This window comes from Embiotoca jacksoni, unplaced genomic scaffold (assembly GCF_022577435.1).
Source record: "Embiotoca jacksoni isolate LCO1_2020_lvr unplaced genomic scaffold, fEmbJac1.0.p SCAF_27, whole genome shotgun sequence".
Classification (NCBI taxonomy): Eukaryota; Metazoa; Chordata; class Actinopteri; family Embiotocidae; genus Embiotoca; species Embiotoca jacksoni.
This window is the reverse complement of record NW_027185378.1, coordinates 6,292,671-6,318,993: the sequence shown is the minus strand read 5'-3', so window position 1 is coordinate 6,318,993 and position 26,323 is coordinate 6,292,671. Positions and strand designations below refer to the sequence as shown.

At 40.3% G+C, this 26,323-nt stretch overlaps 1 protein-coding gene across 3 annotated transcripts in view; it reads right to left on the bottom strand.

The window, feature by feature from the left end:
- Nucleotides 1-26,323, bottom strand: part of alk (ALK receptor tyrosine kinase) — a 344,308-nt gene that overhangs the window by 158,932 nt on the left and 159,053 nt on the right. Inside the window, exon 3 of one of the 3 annotated variants that reach the window (XM_069160956.1) lies at nucleotides 24,390-24,545. The exons of 1 other annotated variant lie outside the window; for it this stretch is intronic. In XM_069160956.1, the coding sequence (XP_069017057.1) occupies nucleotides 24,390-24,545 (156 nt within the window). The remainder of the gene's footprint in view (nucleotides 1-24,389; nucleotides 24,546-26,323) is intronic. One more of the 3 variants, XM_069160957.1, reaches the window with a different exon arrangement.

The following is a 26,323-nucleotide window of genomic DNA, read 5'->3' as shown; positions in this document are numbered from 1 at the left end:
TCTTTCGCTCTCTGTCATGTGATGTGGACTGTGGATAGCAACAGGATGGGAAGTACAAGGCCAACATCCCAGCTGAGTGCTCAACTGCGGTCAAAACAAAACACAGAACCAACTTTTTACCAGCGGCAGCAGCGTCAACCTCAGTTGCCAATAAACCTAACTTGCAAAATACAGTACACGTCTTTGGACTGCGCAAGAAAACCTGAGCCCAAACAAAACCAAGCAGACACAAGGAAAGTCACACAGAAAGGCTCCAGCCGGCAGTTGATAATGATGTTCATATCATGTGAAATAAAAAATAAAAAAGTACTCTAAACAATGTGGATATAAATTAGATCCTTCTGCAAGTATCTAAGATACTATTACTATCTGACTTGTAAAAATTGTCAATGTAGATTTGTTTAACACAGTTTGCTGACAAATGAAATCGAGAAGAAAAAAAAAAGCGCGTTCCAATCGTTCAGATACAGGGTTCGCTCTCGGGCCCGCGGCGATTCAATTTGTGACTGTGAACATTTGATACTGTACACCACAGCCAGAAACGAGTGAGTTTATCCCTGCCCTCAATCTGTTGTATCAAGTCAGCACTCGGCTCCATACAGAATAAAGACAGATTGAAACAATGACTGTGAGATTACCCAGGGGGATTTTCTGGCAAAATGGATACATTTTCACAATCGGCTATCAACTCTGCGACAGTGATTTGGACGTAAAAGCTAAAACAAACATGCTGAATTCACAAACTCAGACGTTAGTGAAGCAGCTCCAGACAGTTTGATCTTGTTTCTTTGGTGTATAAAGAGAATGCAAAACGCTGTCTTTTAGAAATACCGACACACTCGGTTCAGGGACATTCGTAATAACATGTCTTTTACAACCAATGAACATACTACAGTGATGATTAAACCCGCAGGTCATTATAACTAAAACTATACAAGTTCAGAGATGTGAATCCTTTATGTACAAAAATGCATGTCAACTGCACTTGTGGTCAAATCTGATTTAATGATATAAATCAAGAGAAACCAGAATGAAAATGCCTCACATCGTGCTTTAAGAGACTTATAAGGGAGTAAAAATCCATAACATTCATATTTGCAATACGTCATTTCATAACAGTTGTAATTTACCATCTCTAAAAATGTATAGTGTGACTGATGCCCTTATTCTTAAGTGTTCTTTGTTAGTTCACTAGTTTAAGTAAAGGTTCCAATGTGAATTTTAAACCGTGAACCTTTGGCTGGTCATGTCGTGTTATGTTCTGCGACTATGAATACAGCAGCTGTGAAAAGTAACTAAGTAAATTGTAGTCTACATGTATTTAACAGCTTTGGTTACACTGAATACGAAGATGTGACACAATGGATAATATACCAAGCTTTTAAAATACAACACATTGTGAACGATGAAACCAGTTGTTTCCAACCTGTTCGGTTTGTAACATCTAGTCCGGGTTATGAGCCGTTAACACTCCACACCAAATAAGTGAAAAAGTCCAGAAACTGAAAACACGTTTGTGTATCACAACTTTATCTCTCCCAGTAACCATCTGATGACGTCACATTTATCTGCTGTCCCAGTTTATAAACCTGTGTGAAGTAGTTCAAACTGGCTCCACCTCCAGCGGCTACAGCAGCAACATGCTCCTCACACACTGGTGCTTCACTAATAATGATGACGTCATATATCATTTTACATCAGATAGACCAAACCAGTGCTTTTGCTTTAATACTTGAACTACATTTTGCTGTTAATATTTCTTTACTTAAATAGGATTTTTAATGCTGTATATTGGTATTTCCACTTGGATAATAATCTAAATACCCCTCCTACTGCGATACAATGAATACATCAAATCAGGCAAGTATACAAGCTCTGTGTTTGTACAATAACTCCCATTTTCCAACTTGAATCTAGAGATATTGACACATCTGCTGCATTTTTTTTTTTTTAAAACAAAGCAAAATAGAAGAAAAACAAACAAACAGGCTAGATATTCTTTTGTGAGCAAAGGAAGAAATAGTGACTACTTAGTCTGAGAGGAGCCCCGAGGCTAAGAGGACAAACAGAACCAACCTTCAACAAGAGTAAGATGACGTAACGCAGGCCTCTGCGAAATCACAGATGTAATGGACACTTCAAAACTGTCCTAACTGACAAACACCGGAAACTCAGACACAAACTGATCTGTGTAATAATTGTGCAAATTATAACGGTTATAGTTCATAAGAAATGAAAAGGGAAAACCTATAAGGTGACCGTGAGGCTTTATATGAGCAAAAGCACACAGTTTTAGTGTTGTAAACTACCAATACGCAAACAGTGACAATATGGCTACTGCATAGTAATAACAGCTTTATTGCTGAAAAAGCCCATAACTATGAAGGTCAAAGCACTCAAATATGGCATTTCACTGTGGCATTTGACTGCAGCTGCTTCTCCGGGTATCTTTATTTTTCTCTTCTTCTACACCAGGTCGTTTTAGTCTGGTTGTCCTTTCACACAAGCATCATTACATTCATTAGATCTCAGCGGGCGATGTTGAAATTGTGTGTTTGTGTGCGTGTGTGTTTGTACGTGTGTGTGTGTGTGTGTGTGTGTGTGTGTGTGTGTGTGTGTGTGTGTGTGCGTGTGTGTGTGTGTGTGTGTGTGTGTGTGTGTGTGTGTGTGTGTGTGTAGTGACGGCAGAGGGAGAAACTGTTAAAGCTAACTAAATAGGAGGCCACCCATCTTTATCAAACCATTTGACACTAATGGCATTAGGTGAGATGCATAGCTATGCGAGTTCATGAAATTATGGCTGGTGCCAGCGGCTGAGCTAGTGCAGACGCTAAGGCTCCAATGCAAAAGCAGTGTGATGAGATTAGCATGGTGCGCTAAGCGCTGACAGGCCTCATCAGTTCACATCAGGAGCAGTGGGATGGGCCCGCTGTGAGAAAAACCATGCCACCTTCACCGGGCTTACTGTGGGGGGGAGGAGGGGGGGTTACTGAGTATGCGTGTGCAGATAAGGAGGTTACAGAGTGAACGAGCAAGTGTGCAAGGAAGAGAGAAAGAGTGAGACGGTGTGACTGATGGTGGGCAGGGTCGGGCGGTGTTTGTGTTCAAACTGATAAAAACCTATCAACAATCAACAAGACTCAAACTCTGCCTGGGCAGACCAGATGTTCCACAGGCCCCCGTGCCAATGCCATTAAGAGTCGAGCCAAATACACTTGCAGATTCATGTTACTGATGGCGATGCTGATAGGTCAAATTGAGTGTTACAAGTTCCAGCAACAAACGGATGACCTGCCTGGAACACTGATTACAGCAGACAGGCGTTGGAACGTGTTCTGAGGGGAGCAGACGTTTGGACGGAGCTCTGTGCTCGGGCCAATTCTGTCATTTTGGGACAGCGTGACCTTGTACAAGCAAAGCACATTAGCCGTTGTCAAGGGAGGAAAAGAGCTGCTGTACGCCAAGGCCAAAGAAGGGCCCTGCATCTTCCTGTTGAAGTTGAAGGCCAGCATCGAAGGCTGAATCACAGCAGCCGGCTTTTAAACAACACACTGCTCCGGGGACTCTTTGTAGTACTTGAAAAGTCATGTCAGTCTCTCATCCCTCGTCGTAAAATCTGAAACGGTGTACGAAAAACAGTTTCAAATATAAGAGAAGGGAAAAATATAAGAAAAAGCCTGTTCACACACAAAAAAAAAAAGCATTCTGCTACCGATAAACCAACTCTGTTCCTCCCTTTCCTTCAGAGCTAATGAAGTTAACAACACTAACAGCCTAAGTGGTCTGCGTGGTGATTCTAAGTTATCATATTTATTACGAAAAGATTGCAAAAACAGGTATTTGTGATTTCAATAACCACCGATTGTGACTTGTGCAAATAAATATGCAAAACAGTCATTGCCGAAAATAGAACTCGCGATGTTCTACAAGTGAAATTTCCATCCCCCCTAAAGAGACTTTGCCCGAGACCGAATCTTATTACAATTTTCACAGCGTAAATCCCCGAAAGATCCATGGGATTGCTGTTTAAGTTAAAAGCAGCAGTAAGAACATTTGTATTCCTCAATAAGACTCCCCTTGGCTTTCTTTTTATTTGGACCACCTCCAGGACTGAGAGAAATAACTGGCAGAGCGAAAAGAATTGCGACCCTGACCGCGAGCGTCACTGCCTGCTACATCAGACACAACACAGGAGGTGCACAAGGAATTTAGATGGATGACTTTTTAATCGTGAGTTTATTAATGCTTAATCGCTGGATATGTAAGCTGTGATGATACATCGGTTTATGTGATTTGCAAATCATTACATCCTGTTTTTATTTGCATTTTGCACAGTTTTCAAACTCATTTGGAATTGAGGTTGTACTTTCAGTAAATACAGGCTGGGAGTATTTAAATTTTCTTTTTAAATATTCTGATCTGATTTTCCAACAGTTTGAGGTCGAGGTTTGTCTATTGACAGCATAACTTTTATGCTTTTAAAGTGCATTTTTTTTGCATGAGCGACTTTCACAGAGCTGAAATGAAACGGGTTTACAGGAACTAGGTAGAAATAGTAGTTACTGGACATAACTGCAGTGCTGAGTGTGTTCGTATTTTGTTTCTTTCAAGTGAATGGTAGGAGAAACACTGCATGCGCATCGCTTCGGCATTTAAATGGCCTCCGACTTCCCTCTATCCTGGATGAAAACAAAGAAATATGAAAATGATGCTTTCTGCCTCAGCTACTCAAAGAACAAAGACTGACAACACTCGCTATATTTCTGGATTATGTTCAAAAACTCAATAAAGACATGTTTTTCTGAGTCATTTAAAGAACAACTGACACTCAACATCTATTAACTTGATAGTTTGACAGGCTGTTAGAGGATGGAGGAGCGTGAGGCTTTTTGTTTGCAGAGCCCTCATTAACTCAGTAACCTTCGACACAGATGTTTGTGAAGCATTAGTTCTTCCAGCCAATCTGAAGACCGACTGAACGACCAAAAACTATCTGCCACGGCCTCTTTATCTGTGTGTCAGTTGATGTCGGGTTGTTTCAGTAAACATGCAAACAAAAGCACTTGAACTCTGCCTCATCAGAGAACAACTGGGAACTAATTTCTTTTCTGCATCACTCTAAACAGTTAGAGTTCACTGTGCAGCTGGTGCTACTCTCCTTCCTCCAGAACATACATGCAGTTTGTCAGTCCTATCCAACCCCGCTGTCTTAAAGCCATTTGTTTTCTGCCTGCAATTTCCATCCCGAGGTCATTAAGTCTTTTCATTTTACACCAAGGAAGGGAAGAAAGACGTCAATGTACTCACGTAGGAAGGGGGGGGGGGGGAAACAACAACAACACTATCTACTTTTCTTATTGTCCCTCTCCACTGAAAATACTTTCTATTTGCACTTCCTTTCTATATTTATTCAGCTTCTCTATATATGGAGCTTCACAAAGGTGGTCAGATGAAGCAGGATTCAATTAATTCAATTAAGCTCCGCTGCTAATGACTTTGCGATTCCTCGCTCTCGCTCCTGAATGAGCATAAAGAACAAATACGGATGGCGAGAAGTTAAAAGACTTATGAATCGGGATCTTGCTCAGGTTATGAGTGATGTTTCAGTCGACTTGTTTTGTCAGGTCAGCAGCTTGTCTTTTTGGGAGAACATTGCTGAGCAAACCCCTCGCGTTTAACTGGGTTAGAGAGTTGCTCAATAAGTCTGGAACAGGTCGACTTTCTCTCACTAGTGGAAGACCAGAAAAGTAGAACTGAATTACTCGGGGTATAAATGAGGCTTAATGAAATGCCAGGCACATTTTTTGTTATCTCTTCTGTCTATCGGCATCAGAGACAATCTCTTTCATCTCCATTTCTCTTCTGCTCCCCATCCGGTTTATGTGGTTCCTCTGAAGACGACTCAGGCCCGTCATATCTCTGCTTTTTCCTCGACTACTCCCCACTGTCCCCCTAATCCTTCTTCCAGACTTATCTCATTCAGTCTTTGACAATGTCTCTCTTATTTTAATATAATTTTATTATCTTCGTAGCATTTTTGCTCAGCTGGCTCCTTCCCGGTGCCCTTTTTCTGATACATCATTTCCCATCACTGTGCTGCCTGTGCTATCATGAATAATGAAAAAAAAAAAAAAAAAAAAATCAGAACATTGAAAAAGAAACCGTTTTTGAGCTGAGTCAGCTCCAACAGCACTGATGGTATTTCCTCTGGGTGAATATCAAATCTTGGATATACATTCACCACAACACTAGAAGAAGGATGGTGCTTGGTTACAGAGATACAGAGCTACAGAGGTGGGAATACAAGGAGAGAAAGTAAATCAATGACTTCACTGCATAGATATGTTCAAAGTACATGTCTGTGAATATTGTTTGTATTGATGCATGTGCAGTAATTCTTGGTTACCACTGCATGTTTGTGTGTACTGTCTGCATAAACAGTGCATATTTAATTCAGAACAGAGTTACTGACACAGATATGCAGGGCTTTTGTTCCAATATCATGTTTCATGTTTTCTTTCACACATTTTATCTTCCCACTGGATGAGAATTTCAATGAGATTCTGAAAAGAGGAAATTTTTTGTCATCTTATCGTCATCAGATTTTGACCTTGCTTTAACTTAGCAGCTGAGTACACACAACATTGCCTATTGCTTCTGTTATTAGCTTTCCAACCCCAAATGACTATTGAGCATTGATGTTTTTTGGGTCTGTTTGTGTGCTTGTCCGTGTGAGTCAGTACGTGCACGCTCACAAGCATTTGAGTATGCCTACTGCCAGCTATCAGAGATCTGTCACTGTGGACTGTGGTAAGCTTGCCTTTCTGATCCAGCCAGATTAGCTCTGATCTTAACAGATCCTGTCTGATCCATGCCGCACAGTGGTCTCTAAACATGCTCCTATCAACATTTTAACACCAATTCAAAGAGTAGCTTAGACTGCAGTTGACACGACATAAATAATGCAGCACACAGTGCATGAAAGAATATTAACACGGTATAATCTTTAAGAAACATCATACAGGAGATTTTCCCCCGTGTAATTAATTTTATCCTGGCAGAAATACTTCAAGTGTGATTTGAACTGCAGATTATTTTATTATTTTTTTCAATCATTTTAAGGTTTACCAGAAACACTACTGACTTTTGTCCTGGCATTGCTGCTATATCCTGAAAGCAGCATTGTGTAGGATTTTATGGCATCTAGAGGAGAGTTTGCAGATTGCAACCAACTGTATACTCCTCAAGTCACTTAAGGCAAAAACATGAAAGGCTCCGTGTAGAGCTCATGTTTGGTTTGTCCAGTATGGGCTACGGTATGGCGTTATTCATGTTAATGGTGCTGCTACTGCACAAAAATGATGGCAATATGGCACGTGGACGAGTTTGTGTAGATATGAAGGGCTCAATCGAAGGTAATGAAAACACAATTCTTAGATTTAGGAGATAATAAACTCATCAAAAAATGATTATGAATATTATATTTAATTGCTGCCTATAGATTCCCCCTAGATCCTATACACTGAACTTTTAAGAGTCCATTGTATAGCCATTATACAATACTTCTGTTGCTATTTTCTTCATTAAAATATATATAATTTGGAGTTCACTGTTGACCAGTAATATTTTGAATGGCGCCTTGAAAATCAGTGTGGGTTCCAATGATCTAACTGTCATAGTGAGCAGTTTGTTTGCTGAAATGTTTTTATGTTATGGTAATAAAAGGATGCACATTTTAGTGTGACGGGTAGCATGCATACCACCCTGTTTCCAAAAAGGTCGGGGTGTTGTGTGATGATTTGCAAATCACGAGATAGACAATAATTATAGACAATATATTCAATGTTGATACTGAGAAATGTTATCGTTTTTGGAAAATATATGGCCATTTTGAATTTGATGTCAGCAACAAATCTCAAAAAAAGTTGAACAGGGGAATGTTTATGACTGTGTTCCATCATCTTTTAAGAACTCTGTCAACATTTGTCGTCCCATTCTTGCCTTGCTGTTTTTTGCCACTATGATCTTCCTAAAAAGGAAAAAAAAAAAAGCTGGCATGATATACACGAGGGGCTCGACTGATCCCTATAGAGAGCTGCTGTTTCACTGAAATCTGTCACCCATCAGACTCTGTGATCTGCCCTGATATTCATACCCTCACCCCTCATGCCTAAACCTGACCAAACTAGCCAACACTCTCAGTCACAGAATCTGCTGGGTCACAAATGTCCGTGTAACACCGAACAGGCTGCAGACTATCGGATGCTAGAGCGACTTACCGCCGCACTCTAATGTACAAAATGGTATTCACAAATGGGATCTAGCTCTTACAAATTATACCTTTTAACTGGTATAATATATTTTGACTATTGTTCTTCAATCAAACAGTCTTACTGGAACATCAGGTTTAAGGGAAATACGATTGCTGTTAGATATGGCTATTTGAGATCAACCTTTCTTGACAAGCTCTAAAATTTTTGACTTAACGAGTTGACAAGTTGGTTTTTTGTTCATTGCGGTGAGTTTCGTCTGGGCTTCTGGTCTATTTATGGACCCATCTTTGAGTTTCTGTGTCCTTCAAAAGATCTTTTCCTCTGTGGATGTCTCCAACTCTACTGACTGATCTGTCTCCTTCTCACTCAGTATCTGTTTTTGACTTATTCTGGGCGCCTTCATCTCTCTGTCTGCTGATTCTGCTCTCTTTCTCTCACATAGAGCAAGATGCTTAGATATAATATAGATGTAGCATTCAATGCTGTCCCACAAAGCACATACGGGATGCTATCATTGTATCAAAGGAACATGTTCAAACACGTTCCAACCTTACACGCAATTGCTTTGTTGTTGTTACCGAGCCGGTGCCATTAACAAATGTGCTTAAGGACACGTACTTAACATGACTCAAACAGCCGAGGAACGAATGTTGTGTATTAATCAGAAGAATAGCCATACATTTTAATGGAGGTCAAAACATGCTTTCAAACATTCCCATAGAGCAAAACTAATGTTACCTTCACTCTGCTTTATATTACATTTCAAGGCTCTCTCTTGCGCTAAAAACATTAAACAATAATATAAATAAAAATGAGGATAATTTTTCTTTCAACTGTGGGTAGTTTTTAGCTGTCAACTGACTTTGTTAATTATTTCTTGCCACTTTCATTGCCTCAGACTGGATAATACTTTTTGGCTCGTTTTACTTTGCATTATCGGCTTGGTCCCGTTTTCTCTGTTATGTTTTTGTAAGAGTGATGAAATATTGGTGCTTTGGCCTGGGCAGACTCCACACACACACACACACACACACACACACACACACACACACACACACACACACACACACACCATAGCATCTTCACCCTATTCCTGCTATATTGTACCCTATCTTTGTGAGGGTGCAGGAAGTTAGTAAATATGAATCACAACTTTTATGTTCCGCCGTTCTTAGTTGTATTACAAATGACAAAAATAGTTTTTTGTATTAATATTGCAAAAATGTTAAGAGAAGAAACTCAGCTGTGAGGCCATAGAGCAGCAACCGGACGGTGTACATACAATAATTATTTACTGGTCCATTGTAAAAAAAAAAAAAAACGACCAACATTTTGACATATTTTGGTTATAATTGATTCATATATAACTTTGTGAGACTGTAGTACTAATTTATTAATTTTACCCTGTGCTGGCGTCACAGCAAAGAGGTTGTTCTGCACACATTCCTTTAACAAGACAGTGTCCGGATCCCTGTCTGACCCTGGTGTGTCTCCCTCTGTTTGGTCCCCAATCACTTCTCCTCATGTGTGCTGTCATTCCCCTGTGTGTTTGTTATTGTTTCCCCATGTGTTCTGTGTCCTCCTCTCCCCGCCTCCTGTCACCTCCCATGGCCACACCCCTCACCGGACTGAGCAGCTGCCACCACTCTCCCCAATCACCACCTGCGGGTGGCTCATTCCACTAATCACCTCACTGGTCTATATGAACCCAGTGTCTGCAGTCATTCAGCGATGGTCCATACTGCTAGTTGCTGCCAGTGAGAGGTTGACTACCAGTCGTCCACTATCTGTCGCCAGTCACTCCGTTCCCGTTCCGGTACCTGTTCCTGCTCCCGTTCTGCTTTCAGTCAGCGCTACCAGTCAGCGCTACAGTCCGTGCTGCCCGGTCACTCCAGTGCCCAGTCTGTTGCCTCTCGCTGTGGAGGACCTCGGGAGTCCCCCAGCAAAGCCTCGCCCCGACGCTGCGTTCAGCCTGCCTGTCTGTCTGCCTGCTGCTGTGTCTATGGCACCCTCCCAGATATTGCCCGGACCAGAGCTGGTGCAGGTTCGCACCAGCTGGCTTCGCCCCCGGTGAGAGTCGGTGGAGTTTCCCTCCCGACTCGGGAGAAAGACTTGGACTTTAGGTACCACCTCTGTACCCAATAAACACCGTTTTGAACTTATCCTGCCTGTTGCCCGAGTCCGTGTGCCTGCGTTTGGATCCGTTTCCACCTCACCACATAACAGACAGTTGAACACACATTGAGCCAATGCTGTTGGACAGTAAATTATACTTTCATTTTATCATTTTCACAGAGGAAGAAGATTTAAAGATGCTCCCAAGTTAACTTCATTTTCATACATACCTTTTTAAAAGTAACTAAAATCAAAAAAGAAGCATACTCCCATTCACCTTTTGACTTTTTTTTTTTTTTTTTTTTTTACTGTTGGTCGGACAGTGACTCTCAATACCAGTTAGCTCAACCATTACGCACATTTCATTTGCAGGACTGGTTTGCTATGCAGTGAACCTGAGTCAGGAGCCCTTCTTTCTATTTGTTGATCAAGTATCAGTCTGAATTGTGAATCAATTCTGATATGAATCATAACACCAATAATCTCTAAATCATGACACTGCTAAAGATTCCTGTCCCTCCAAGAAATATCTTAAACAGATTGTGGCAGCTCATAAAAATAACTACTAAAAAGAAAATCTTCACTGCTTTCTGCAAACAGGCACTGGTATGCATGTGCCAAGTAAATAGTACAAGATATTACAGGGTTACTCTTCTGTTAGTTCTGTAAAATGACCTTCATTTTCTTTACTTTGCCTTTAATAAAAAAAACTAAAAAGGCAAAAAACTGCTTAACAGATGGAATACAGTAATTTGTTTAAGTGCACACATTTCTCTGCGTAATATTGACTAGTAAGCAAAAACTGCATTATTGTTATTACAAAATGTTTTGTATTTATTTGCAGATCACCATTCTCCCCTGCATGCCAGATGTTGAAGGGGTTTATCGAGCAATGACTGACCCCCCCCCCCCTCCCCAGAAATATGGAAAAAAATTGCAATACGATTACTGAATGACTGGTGCCATCTGGATATCAGATGGTTAGTTTCACCTTCTTTTGAAGTTATTTGTTTGAGATTAATCCTGAAGTGCAGTGAAAGACTCCATGAGACTGCGCTGAGTTAAAGCCAGAGGCAAAGGAGCCGTGCTGTCTTCAATTCAGTTGACTAAGCACGAGAAGTAAACAGGACTGTGAACGTGTGCAGCTCGCACAGCGCAGGGGCTGCGAGGGAAACCCGTACTCAGACCGGACAAGACTTACACCCGCACCTCAACATCAAAATGTACTCTTTGCCTGCTGCTGAAATGCCTGTGGGTCCTTCTATAATGTAGGCGTGTCTGAATTCATTTAGTAAAAGGAGAGCAGTGCAAAGGGATGAGTAGGATACATTTACAAGTGTCCAGATTACACTGAGCTCCAGCTGGGAACCCTGGTTTGAGGTCAGATCACTGGAGCACCGCACGAAAACAGCAGCAATCTGTTTTGTCAGCACCGCTTACACCTGAGACGTGAACATGTTGAAACACTTCTGGTTTACTTTACGACGTAAAAATCCAGCAGTGGACTCATTTACTACACATTACTATACAATCCATCCAGTCTTTTCTCCTGCGTTTTACGTGGTGAACTAGTCGCTGTTGTTGTGACCTGGAGATCAGCACTGTCCCTGAATGTCTCTTTGGTAGACGCAGAGGAGCGTTAATGCTGCTGCTGCTGCTGCTGCTGCTGCTACACCTTCTTAATATACATGGGATATGATAAATTTTGGTTACCGTTTCTCAAACTCTCGAAAGCATTTGTCAAGCTTGTCATGCATCGGTAAAATGGTCTTGTTCTTAAATCCCAACTGAGGCACAGATACTCACTCATGCAGCTGTAAGTCAGCCGCTGTGATATCTGACACAGACCCTGTTGGCACTGTGAAGCCAATTTATTAACACCAGTGAGGTCACTGTATATTGTTGTCTTATGGCTAGAAAAGAACAGAGACTTTTCTCATCTTCAACACAGTTGACTTTAAAGGAAGATACCGTGCATATTTGAATCAATATTGTTCGGTAACTTCTGAGATCCTGAACAAACTACAGAGATAAACTATAACATCTTTGAGCTAAATCCATCCAGATGTTAACATACATGTTTGAGAATCCAGCTGTACTTTACCATATGTAAAGATCCGGTACTTAACTCTTTCACTGTATATTTGCAGACTTGGCATCCTTAAGACGATATTTATTAGTCACTTTAACTGCCGAAAAATATCTGAATTTAGTTGTACATCTACCGTTAATCATCTCTCTGGAGCTCTACCAAGAACAGGCTGTTTTGTCTCTGTGCTTTAGGGCGCATTGATATCAGTGACACTCTGATTGGCTGACTCTTTTAGGAGTGATGCATGCCCAGGGGAGCTACAGGTTTTCTTTGGTCTTGTAGCTTGTTAGCTCCATGTAACAGAATGACTGTTCAGTTTTAGTCTGTATAAAAGTATGGAGGGCTGTGCAGCGGCTGGATATAAGATATGAGTGTGAGTTTGTGACATTGCAAGTTGGATTTTTCCATCCACTAAGTATTTTGACACTTTGACAGTATCTATGGAACACTTGGACCTGCTTTATAATTATAATAATAATAATAATAATAATAATAATAATAAAAAGGGGGTATTGGGATGGTGGGATTCTTAGTTTATACAATATTTAAAATAAAAATAATGCTCTTTGCTGTTGCAGGAACAGAAGAAAACAGCATGGCCCCTTTAACACAAGAACGAGCATCATACTTTGTGTTGATTTGGGTGTTTAATAAATAATCTGCCAAGGAGCTCAGAGGGAGGAAAAGCTGTCTCTAAAAAGCATTAGACTTTTTTTGGAGAAGTTGACGACAGTGAATAACAAACCAGTGAAGTGAGACAAATGAATTGTGTGCTTGCACACGTAAACAAAGGCACATGCACACAAACTCATGATTTTAATTAAATCAACCATGACCATGTAATTCAACAATGGAGGGAGGCACAGTTTTAATTTTTTAAGTCAAGAGTTCTTTTTCCTGTTAACTAATTTTAATCATCGTTTGCTGAGCCAAACACAAATAACCCACACAAACAAAGTTTCCATTATAACCGTAATTCTCATTTATGCACACCAACTTTCAGGAACTGGCAAGAAGCACTTCTCCGGCTACATTCAGTCAAAATTAGGAGTGCCTGAAGTGAAAAGGTAGTTCTTAAAAAAATTACATAGTATATATAATTTAATGGTTTTATATTGACTACAAATTATCAAAAGAAAGGCCTCTGCTGGCCTATTATTGTGTGGATTATTTGTGCAATATTTCAGAATATAATCATTTTAACATTTTTAACCGTATAACACAAACTGTGGCTAAATTAAAGGGAGATATATTATGCTCATTTCCAAGTTCTCTCCCTTTTGTTCTGAAACTCCATGAGAAAGGCCAGATCAATATTGAAACAGTGAAATCTTGGTAAATATGCCCCTGTCCTAACTTTTTTGAAACGTGTTGCAGCAATCAAATTCAAAATAAGCATATACATTTCATTAAACAAAAATTCTCAGTTTTAAAATTGGATATGTTGTTTTCAGTCAATTTTATAATTAAATATTGGTTTACATCATTTGCAAATGATTGCATTCTGTTTTTATTTTATTTTACACGGCATCCCAACTTTTTTGGAAACAGGGTTGTAGTTTACCCCCTGGTCTGTGCACATGTATGTATACCTATTTATATATGCACATAACCTCTTTATATATGCATACATATACAAACATACATATAAACAGGGAAGAGCCTTATGGGGCATCTTTAAAAGAATCAATTTTAATTTAGAAATTCTCTGAAATAAGCGAGTTAATGTCAACCACAAAGGGACTTGGCATCACAAAAAACATTAAGGATGGCAATTTCACAGAGAATGTGTGTTTCGAAATGTTGGCCTGGAAACTACTAGTGGGTTTATAGCAGCAGGACAGAGGCAGCTAACTATATGAGACTTTCTCCTCAGCCCAAACTCATCTTGACCATTGTCTTTAAATATTCATGCTGCGGTTTGCTTTTAGATGATGTGAAATTTTTGTTCATATTGTAGGGTCAATAAAGCCCTCCAATATCAAATGCTTTGAACTAAACCCGTAACCAGCTGTAGTGCCATCATGTTACTATGCTAATAAGTTAGGACACATAAGTTGACGCATATTTTTGCGTCATTTCTCTGACGCTTATTATCTCCCTACCTCCACATTTCTTATCAGTGGTGTTATTACACCACAGAGGAGACCGGAATGGAAGCCAGAACCTTTTGGGACAGTTTCAAACTAAACTAACATGCAGTCTGAACACCCACCACAATGATCTTAAAATGTACTGTGTGAAATATTAGTTTGCATAGGTGTTGCATTCTGATATCATAAAACAATAGTATTTGAACAAGACAGCTTGTTTTTTTCTCTCCCTATTTCTCCTCATGCATTTATTTTGCTTTTGATACACTACATGCAAACAGCAGTGACACCCATCCACAGATGTGTGCGTTTAACTGAAAGGATCCAAAATGCACAAGAAACACTTGATAGGTTCAAAAATGTAGAATTTTCTCGGGCTTCGTTTAGGTTTAATGTACCAAAGAAGGATTGGCAATGATGTTGCTGTTGCTGACAGTAAACCAGAAAAGAATGAGTGATTATGAGGGGTAACATTTGTCACTGAGCTTATTCGTCTTAATCTTTGCTTCGAGTGAGTAGTGTGAAAAAGTGAGGGAATGAATCCTGCAAGCCAACTTGGAAACTCACAACTCGGATGTGAGATGCATCAAAGACCAGCAGGAGAACGAGAGCAAAGGTAGAACCCTGTTCGAGATGGTGGATAAATCAGAGCCTCCACTCACAGCGACGGCGAAACAGAAATGTGTGTGATCACAGCCACGGGGGAGTCTTGGACTGCCACACACAATGACTATGTGTGCTGCATGTTGTCAATGTGTGTGTATGTGTGTGTAGCCTTCAGTATGACACCATCAAGGGAGCTTAAATCATAGGCACGCAGCTGTAGTCCTGGTGGAAGACCCTCATAACCGCCCTGCAGCCACATAATAGGCCAACATCATTTCACCACAGACCTTCAGGAAGTTCCCTGAACTCCTGATAGCACGAGTTGACTTCAATCGTACAAATTGGCCGAGCTCAAGCACACAATTTAGCCAAGTCCAGGTAATTCCATGGATGAATGCTGGTTTTAGGCAGGTTACTTCAACATTAGACACACATCCTCATTGCAATCATGCGCAGGTCAGGATCAATACGCTGATTGATTGAGTAAAGACAGATATCTTGGCACCAGGCGGGACACGGGTATGGGTTTGAGTATGGAAAACATTGGCTCTCAAGAAACCAATTGATCTGACCTTTAAGGATCGATGATCCATTCAAGGCTGAGGGAGGAGCATCTGACAGTTAAAATAGGTCTACCTATATAAGAGAAAGAAATCCACTTCTGTGGCCTTATAGCAAATAAATGCAGGAGTAATTGATTTACCAGGGTTTTAGTTTCTATTTCTATTGTAAGGTTCTTTATTATAAGAAACAGTGGATTATTCTAGGTTCCTTGTCCCTTAAGGCAGAGAATAGGAACTACAGTCGATAGGCTCAGCTGCAAAACAATACACTCCTGCATTCATATACAACACAACAAACATCAAGATGTCAACAATGTAGCCCAAGAATACTAATTGGATAGTCTTCAGACTGCATTCTAATTACATAAGAATGAACATTGGCATAATGAGATTTTTTTTTTTGTCTTTGAAAGGTACGCTGTACTTGTAATTGCTTCCTTCTGTTGTATTTGTCTTTTAACTGTAGTTCATTAAACACGTGACAGTGAGAGAATAGAGAATGACAGCGTCTCCCGAGCTTACACAGGTAATTATTATCCCAGGAGATAGTTTGCCAGGAAGAGTGTCAGCCTTTGATGAAGTGAGGAGCTGATGAAGCTAGAGGCCACGAAAAGACGCATGAGGGCTTCAGCATTAAGCCGTGTTCTTCATCTTTCAGTGCTTCACACTACTTCATTTAGTTGGGCGGGGTGGTAATGCATTATTGAAACAACACGGCAAAGTAAAAAGTGGTGAACTCAATCGAACGTCAATACACTCTGTTGACCTTGGTCTTATAAAGCACGGCAGTTCATTAAAGAAGCCGGGTTGAAGGTGGGCCATTTGCTGGATTATTGACAATGGAACGATCGTCGGATCCTCTGACAACATGCTTGACAACAAAGACGGAACGAATACAGCCAGCTCATTTGGGCCGAGACTTCAAGGTTAGAATGTGCATTTAAATAGTGGCTGTTCAATGCCTGTTGGATCTTAATGATGCAGTAACCTCTCGCCCACCCTCCCAAAAAAAAAACAAAAAAAAAACCTCAAGGTTTACTCATTGAAGAAAAGAGAAAAGCTTCAACTAATCTTTAGCAGCTCATTAGCAGCAAGTTATCAAATGGACTGGTGGTTCTGAGAAATGCGGGCTGAAAGGAACAACAACTGAAGGGAGTCTTAGGGTCCAACTTTACTCATAACCATTAATATTGTTTTCTTTTTTTTTTCTTTTTTCTTTAAATCACTATTTTGTAATAGATAATTTAGATATATACAAGGAAAGTAAGATATTTCAGAAAAAAAAGGATAAATAAAATAATATAATAAATAGAGCAAAGCTAAGAGAGTAAATATAAAAGAGGCAATGTGTTGGATATGTAAATGTGTACTTATGAACAGAGGAAATATATAATTAAAATCTGTTATTTACAGTATATTATAGAGTTATTTGAACATTGTGCAACGATGCATTATGGTCCATGAGAGTGGGGCCAGTAAAAGAGCTCCATTCAGTTTTGTTTGAAGTGCAGACTCTCCACTGTTTTTAATGACTGCCATGCTCTGGGGAAAACACTGCTGGCATGTCTCGTTGTGCTGGCCTTGATGCCCCTGAGCTGCTACCAGATTGGAGTGTCTGGAAGAGCTGATGAGACGGGGGGATGTCCAGGATGAGACGGGGTCAGCAGTAATCCTGCCAGTGCACTGTGACCCTGCTGTTGTAAATGACAGTCTACAGATGATCCACTCCGCTGTCCTCAGGTAGGAGTTTGTCTCTTTCCTGTGATATGAAGGGTTCAAACCAGAGGGCTACTGTGGAAGAGGACGGACTCGATGGTCGCTGTGTGGAACTGGATCATCATTGGCTGTGGCAGGTTCAATTCCTTGGGCTTAAGTGACTCCGCAGTAGAAACCAAAGAGCCACTGATGTTGGGGCGAAGGGGTTGCATCTGAAGTCCGCCACTATCTCTGCAGTCTTTTGAGCATTCAAGCACCAGACGCAGTTGTTATGCAGAGACTGAAGAGAAGTGGTGAGAGAGCACAACCTTGAGGTACTCCAGTACTAACAGTCTAAATGTTTGATAGATGTTTTCCCGGCCACACCTGCCAAATTGTTTGTCAGGATGTCTGTGATCCACCGGTAGATGCAATCTGGCACAAATCTTTCCTGTCATCTGGAAGCCATAGTCCACTATACTGTTGAATCACGACCTGAAGTAAGATGAGCGTCTGTGTAAGGATGCTACACAATGAGGTTGAGAGCTGGCGGGGATAGTTGTTACTTTAAAAAAAATGTTTTACTACATTGCCACCTTACAACTGCTGCATGATGTTTCCATATTGTTCCAGTATGGTAGGTCACTTGACAACACACTATTGTCTTATGCTACATCAAAGATGAGTAGAGACTACAACTGGAAAATTGCAATGAAAAGACATGAACATTTTAAGCCACAAAGGTCACAACAGCATTGCATTCACTGTGTAAAAGATTTAGTGTGGCATGCTTTTTAACACATAGACCCATTACCACACCTGCCCCTTAACCTTCAACACTAGCAAAGGTGTTTTCATGTTACCATGCTAATCAGAGCATCACCTCTCAGAATAGCTTCCTCTTTATAAACCACGGTTCCCTTGGCTATATGCCAAAGAGGATGTTTTTCAGTACAGTTTGACCTATTAACCTTGAATCTGCAAAGGATGCTCGGCCCACCTTGACTTCAACCTGCCACAGTATGGTGTATTTAATAGTCAATTACCTTTTTCTGATCTCGTTGTAATGACTTTTTAACTTCTTGTTAAAATGCGTGTACAATAGGAAGCATGCAGTAAACTTGAGGTAAGTAAACTGTCCTCACATATTTCATCTGATGTCACAATCGCTCCCTCTGGAAATGAGCCTTTTATATATTTAACTTCAAACCTGCAGGCACTCTTGGTTCCCCTGGCATAAGCTGCATTTTCAATAACATGCCCTGATTACATTAGATAAGTTGCGCTTTGGAGATGTTATTAAGGAGCGTGTATGGAGCAGAGAGGAACCCTTGACATATCAGTGATGCGAGAGATATCTAGTCCTACTATAGCTTTAATGAAGAACATCCTAAAACAGAATACGATGGGGGAAAGAAAAGAGAGAGACAAATAGGTAAGGTTTGTTGTCAATTTTTCTGGTGTGCAGTCACAAAAATGGATCTTTCTTCCTTTTTAAGGTAGCTGATACGTATTACGTTCTCTATGTCGTAGCAAATAGGCTTTTTCCCGACAAGATGTTGGAGCTGGATCTGGCACCTCGGTTTTCATTCAATTACAACAACAATATACCGTGTAGCATTGTGCAATGTGTACTTTTAAGTACTTCATCATCTATTCCATCTCCATATTGACTGAGTAGCCAAGTGTTTGCCAATATGTTAGGAGTCAGAAATCATGTCAAGCAGTTTTGTGCCACAACACGTTTTATGGCATTTCTTAGGTTATTGTACGCGCACGGACAATCTAGCCCTGCATGTTTTTACTTTCAGACGGCAGAATGTGTCTCGTGAAAGATGCATGAAAAGAGGGTTTGTAAAGGACAAAAGGTCAGGGGTCCAAAATTTCAGCGTCTAACAAACAATGTTTGCAACGTTGGTTTAATCTGTGCTCAAACTTTGCCGGGTGAGCCAAGTTTAGCTTTTTTTTACATGTACGACAACTGTTACATTTTTAATGCCTCACTGTTCTTTTTTTAGGCACAGACACACACAGGTCCGACAGGCCAAGTTTGTTGCCATGGAGGCAACCATTTTTTCCCCGTATCCTGGTTTGGCCATGCTTAACGGTCAGATTGCAGATGGAGGAGCCAAACCCAAAGCACAGTCTTGCTTCAAATGCCAGGGCTATTACATTTCAGCTCCAAAACGGATAAGTAGAACAAATTGCCTCTCATCCAAAGTAATGGTTCATAATTATTTGCTCAGATAAGAAGTGGTTCTGGGTGCAGAAAAAGGCATTGGATGGCTTCCCTGTCTGCGTGGCAAGTGGACCATTGATCTGTCCCGATGCAATCTCACCGGGTAGAGGTGCAGGCAACCATGCAATAACAAGTTTTCTTCAGGCTCATTTTAAATCAAACTTTGAGAAAGTTCATAGGGAGTTTCAAATAAATAAGGATCACCTACAGTGTTCATTAGCAGTTTTTATCTCCTGGACTGTGCAAGGAGAGAGTCCACCCAGGTCTTTCTGTCCTTATCAAGGGGATCAGGAAGATATTCCCAGAGGGCCTCATTGAGGCATTGCAGAACACGCTCTAAAGCTTTTGGGCAGCTATGTTCTGGTGCCCACCAACGGCACTCTTCCCTTTGCCTCATTCTGTTGCTTTCGCTTTCTTCCCAAAAGAACAGACATAAAGCAAGTGAGCAAAAAGAACAGTGCCACTTCACAGTTGGCTGAAAAGTAACCGACACAGAATCAATCGACTGCCAGTCATTGTGAGACCATAAATCACATGCTGGCTGCTCATTAGGACAGTTAAACAACGAAAAATTGGAAATTAATGAATAACAGAGAATTCCATGGTGCACACAAATAGTATGTTCTCCAAGAGTCTTACAGAACCACTGTTATAAAATGCAAAGAATGGGAGCTATACGGACAGAGCTTCCTTTAACGCCCAACATTAAAACCAGAATGTAGGATAACAACATTAGCTTCTTTAAGTCAGAGCCAAGCTACCTCTACATTTTGCCTATTTATCCTGAATCCTATAATGCACAGACCCGCAAAGAAAATCCCGATGACTCCCTGAGTTGGCAGATGACAGACAGCCTTAAGGCCACTCTATTACAAACAAACAAATCAACTGCTCTACCAAACAGCATCCTACTAGATATCTCCTCCTGCCAGTCAGCTCTGAGCACCAACTTGTGCTTCTCTATTCTGTATGTGAGAGCAAGAAATCAATGTGTAATCATATTCACACTGTCTTTGGCAGGAGACATTGGGGGCAGACATGGAATTGAGATGACCTCTTGAGTACAGAAAGGGCACATATTCAAATCGTTTTTTTGTCTCTGCCGCAGTGTCCGGATTCAAAATCTCTCTAGTATGACAGAGGTGACTCATTTTTAATCAACCTCGATTAGTGTCACAAAAGAAGCTTTTGGCAGATATTTTTTTTTGCACAGTTTGATTGAGTGGGTGAATATTCCTTGAGTTTTTACCTCTCAACAACTGCTGCATATTGTTAAAAAAAAAAAAAAACTCCCCTCTGACAATAGAAAGAGCTAATGTGTTGAACGAATCCCTGATTAGTGCAGATTTTTCTTGATCTAAATGTTAAGTATTGTCTTTTGTGCCAATTGCCTTGCCAAGGCCTCCATTGCCTCTTGATGTTCTCATTAGTAAGAGGTCTAATGTGGCTTACTGCCGCCACATATCAGCCTCGGGGGAGGAGCAGGGTGCACTGTGCTCTGCAGTCACATGCCAGTGATGGCCAGAGACATCATGCTAGTGACTGACACTGTGTGCATTAAAGTCACATTTTGTTTCTCACATCGACCAAAATAGAACCAAAGAATATTTTTGACTTAATGACAGTCAAACCTACATACAATCTAGAGGACAAGGCAACGGTCAGTAATGACAGCCACAGTCCTATTTCCTCATGTACACCATAAAGGCCATTCATTATTCCTTAGTGGGTATCATTGTATACAGAACACAGGTATAAATATAAAGTACTGATACAACTCTGTTGATAGTAGCTGTACTTGTGCTTATTCTGCAGTCCTGGTCAGAACTATTGGCAACTCTGCAAGTACACAACTTACAACACAGATAAATACATTTGTATGTTATGTAATGCAACTCTAATCAGAATATTGAATAACGTGTCAAAAGGACATTACTGGACAACAGCCACAATTATTTCCTCCACTGAAATAAAACATAGGGACAGAAAATGTTTGCTGGACAGAATTATTGGCAAAAGAATAAACAAATATTACTCAATTACTTAATTTTCAGGGTTCACATGGTCGGAATTAACTAAGCAATGATGGCTTTATTGTATAAAAGTGGGCTGATTGTTTCCAGCTTCTTTTTAACAGTGGTAAACACAGAGCATCAGAAATGCTGTTCTCAGAAAATAGAATTGAAAAGCGTAAAAGGCCATCGCTAAAGATCTCGAAATCGTATTTCAACTGTTCATGGTATTATCAAGAAGTTTTAGCCGTAAAACTTTTAAGGTTCATCCAGGATGCAGTGCTAAGAAGAAACTCAATGAGGGAAGTGGGGGGAAAAAAACAGCACTCGGGACATCTGAAGACCTTCAGCCTGCCTGACTTGGAACAACCTTGAGTTGTGGTTTCAGCCTGTACAATATGTCACACTCTAAACCACGCTCAGTTTAATGGGCGATGGAGGACACTACATTTGAATGAAAGTAACAAAAAAGCAACATGTTCTCAAAAGATAAGCCACGATCTTTCTGGACGAATGTTGTTCGGGCAGATGAAACAAAAGTGCAGCTCTTTGGGAACCCAGTGAATCAATTTGTTTGTAGGCCTCGAAATGAAGTTCATAATAAAACAAAAACATGGTGCAGGTTCTATCATGCTGTGGGTGGATTCTGTGTCTCTGATATTGGAGGAATTGAATGTATCAAAGGAATGATGAAATCAGGTGATCATCAAAGCATTTTAGAGTGACGTGTAAGAAAAGCAGGTTTGATGTGAAGGTCTTGGGTCTGTCAGCAGGACATTGGCCAGCAAAACAAAAAACTGTTTCACGATGAAAATATGGACTGTTTTAAACTGGGCAGCAATGAATCTTGACCTAAATCCTCTTGAAAAACCTTGCAAAGAGCTGAACTTTGTAATTTCAAAACAATCTAAAAGAACAAATCAATTTAAAAAAGCTTGAAATATTAGCAGAAACTACAAGTAGCTCCTAGATGGTTTCAACAACCATTTAAAGGCTGTCACTGTTGCCAAATGTTTTACGACTAAACAGCGAAGGCAGCCATCAAATGTTCTTATTTTTTCACCAAGAGGCAATTTGGTAGGTCGTAGTTAATGCCAGGTTGTGTGTGCACAACTTTGAGCTCGCTACCAGCATCTCCGGATAAAAGAAACACTGTCCATTTACAAGCTTCAAAGTTGAACATCTTGCAGCGGATGAATACGGTACTGCAGAAAACAGCTCCAGCAATTCCACAGATCACAACCATTAAGTATTCATCCCTTATTTCCATCCCTTTTAAAAAGCGCCAGTAAAATGTGTGGAGACAGCAGCTCGCCCAGCTCAATTATTCAAAACACGCCAACTGCATTGTGGCTAACTGAGGGCTTGAACATGATTATGCACATATATTTCCTTTGTACTCTGTGTTGCCTACCTTCAATCATGATCAGCTTCGTTTTCTTTTTCATTATTGTGGTGCACGCATGCAACCTAACTGGGGATGTTACAGGGTCAGGAAGAAGGCTGCAACGACCTGGAGTCCCCTTTAAATCGCAGTAATGCATATAGTATTATATACATTTAAAGGTTAATTTAAAATCATTTTAAGTGGACAGAAAACAATTTTTTAATAAATGGGAAGTAATCCTGGTTGCTGACATCGGTGTAAATTCTATGTATCATATCAAAGAATTAATAGATTGTTACCCAAAGCATTCTTAGATATCCTATTAATCAGTAAAGATCATTTTTGAAAACAAGACTTAAAAGATGATGTAAAAATATTTGTACACCAATCACAGATGACTTTGTGCAGAAAACTTAATTCATTATTTTTCCATTAGTCTGTGCCAATATTGTAAATTAGGCATGCACATAAAGACATATAAAGTCATGTATTGACATTATTAAAAAGTTATTTGGCAAACTTTCAAAACAAAAGACCTGATATTGAAGACGCAGTTCAATCAAAGAACACTCATGCTGCAGGCCATTGTGCTGCAACAATTTCATCTCTATGCCTTTAACTATATTAAGTCCACTGTTGGCTCCTCAACCACTGAGATAAGTCAACACACAAACATGCATGCAGACATTCTCTCTCTTCATTCACAACTTCAACTAGATGTTCAGGTCAGGCATCAATCATTTCTACAGTCCACCCACACTAAATCCTTTTCTCTTACAAGTCAATACATTTCACTTTTCCAATTTCATTCAGCACTCTACCCATCTGCTGTCAGACTTGTAACTCATGATAAAAAGAAACTTTTATGGAAATAAATAGACCCTTCTGTCTCCCTCCACTTCACCATCACCTTAGGAGATAAGACGAGAGAAACTGTTTTCTCATCTTTCAAGGTGTGAAAATGAATAATGCTTGAGGATATGGAAGATTTAAAGGCAGGGGCCAAAGAGATGTTGGAGAATACTGGCTTAGTAAACTACGATCAGCCCCCCCGAGAAAACTTTATAGAAATATCTCAAGAGCAAACATGCAACACCACTTTATAATATTCTTCACTGCATATTTAGAGGTAGCGTACCCCATAATGCAAAGAACAAAAAAAAAAGCTTGGCATGACAAAAGTGATCATGTTAAATTAATGGATGATTATTTATATAGTTCAACATGAGCAGAGAATATCAAAGTATGACAAGTAGTATCTTGAGAAAGTTTGTTGAAAAATGAAATTCCCCTGCAAAGGGGGGGAGGTGATACCTTCATTCTTACCTTCCTCCCAACCCTGAGGACTTCCTGTCTTCTTCTCGGTCCTTTCCTCCCGCAGGTCTCCGGCAGCCACGATGCTCCACGTGAACTCTGGGATACCTTCCAGGTGCTGGTCACATGTGTTGCTATTGCCAGGGCATTGGCGATCTGGTGAAAAGGCATTTACAGTTACATAGGGAGACTTGTACACTGCTAATATCTACATAAACAGTATCATAAAAATAAATGAGCTTCATTGGTGCCTCAAAAAATGTAATAACAAAAAGCCACTAAAGTCAATCTCGAAGACAACTTTACGACAATCTTATTCATCTGAACCCTATAGGAAGGAAAACTGCTGGCACCAACAAAATATTTGAATATATGAGTGCTCATATATTACCAAAGATGATTGGAATATAAAACACTTCAAAACACCTTGTTTAGTTTGATTAGCAAATGGAACTTTTGATTACATGTATTGCCAGGGGAAAAGAGACATTCAATTAAATAAACATAATGATGCTGTGCTGTGCTTGGTATTTTTTTTTTCTATTGAAAGTTTAAAGTTTAAACAAACAAGGTGCAAAAACTTTAACTGCAGCCTAAACAGACTCAACAGTTTTCCAACTGTGACACAATCCTGCGCTGCTAAATAATCTATGGCTTGATTTAGATCTGACTGAAGTTTTAAAGAAATCAAGTAGGAAGAGTGTTGTCAGAGAGATGATTTCAGATTTAATGCCGTCATTCTTTTGGTAGTACAACACAAGTGTGTGTCAGCCCACAAACCAGGGAGTTACACCAGTGTTTGTCATGCCATTATCTTGGGGAAGGGAAAGAAACTGCAGGATGGCTGGACCGCGTATGAAACACTTTAAATAATGGTTTTAAATTTGAAATGGATACAGGAGGACGCAACATTCGGTTGACCGATGTTGACGTCACCATTCAGTCAGTAAGAGTCTCTACTACATTTTGCGGTCACTGACAGTCATGCTAGTGTTATCAATACATGGACATTGATCCAAACATTTGAAATTCTGACAGAACTATCTATGTTTTTTAAACCGAACCAACCTAAATGTGGTGACGGAGCACGAGTAGTTCCCCCGCTGCTCCAGCTGCACCCCCATGCAATTAACTGGGTTTGCATTCCCTGCCGGTCATTCTCGTCCTGCACAGGGACGCCCGGCTATCCCCGAAGCAGTCTAAGACGGAACACCTTTGATAGCAGAACTTTCTTAGGATCACAGTTCATACTATTTAACTGTGTTTAAGAGGTTTATACAAGTGCAGTGAACATGTAAAAATTGCTGCTGTCAAGCACAGGGCTGGGTGTAATTGGAGTTCGAGTGTTTCTGCTGTAAAACCACAGAAACCCTTCCTAAAAAAATTGCTCACAGAGAAAATTAAGGGTTAGTTTCTATCTTTGCCTTAATCTGTTCTTCGCTCCCTGTGGACAGACCTCATGTAGACTCATCCCTGTGGCTTGGTAAATCGTTGTTTGAGAGTCCTTGGCCACTTTCAAATGACTTCTCACACTAGACTCTGGAAGAGGGGAACTATTTTTGCTTTTTGACAAAAACACAATATTCTGAACCAGGCTGGATGAGTGGTGGGCTGAAATAGTCAGAAAATGAAACTAGCACTTATCACATTGATCTTCAGACTATGAATACTCCCGTGTTTGTCTGGTAATGCTAAGAGCATTATGAGTGTCTGTCAGTAACATTGACCGTACGAGGGTGGTTCAATAGGTCCAGAGACTGCTCCTGTTGTGTGTGAATGGAGCGCAGACAAGCTGAGAAAGCACTCAAAGTTTCGTCGGTCGATCAAAATCAGCACCTGAGTTTACATATGTTGTGAGCGTTTGTTGTGCGGTGTGTCTGTGATTTTTGTGGAATAAAAAGCGGTAGCAGGGAGCAAAATCCGGCTATTAAACT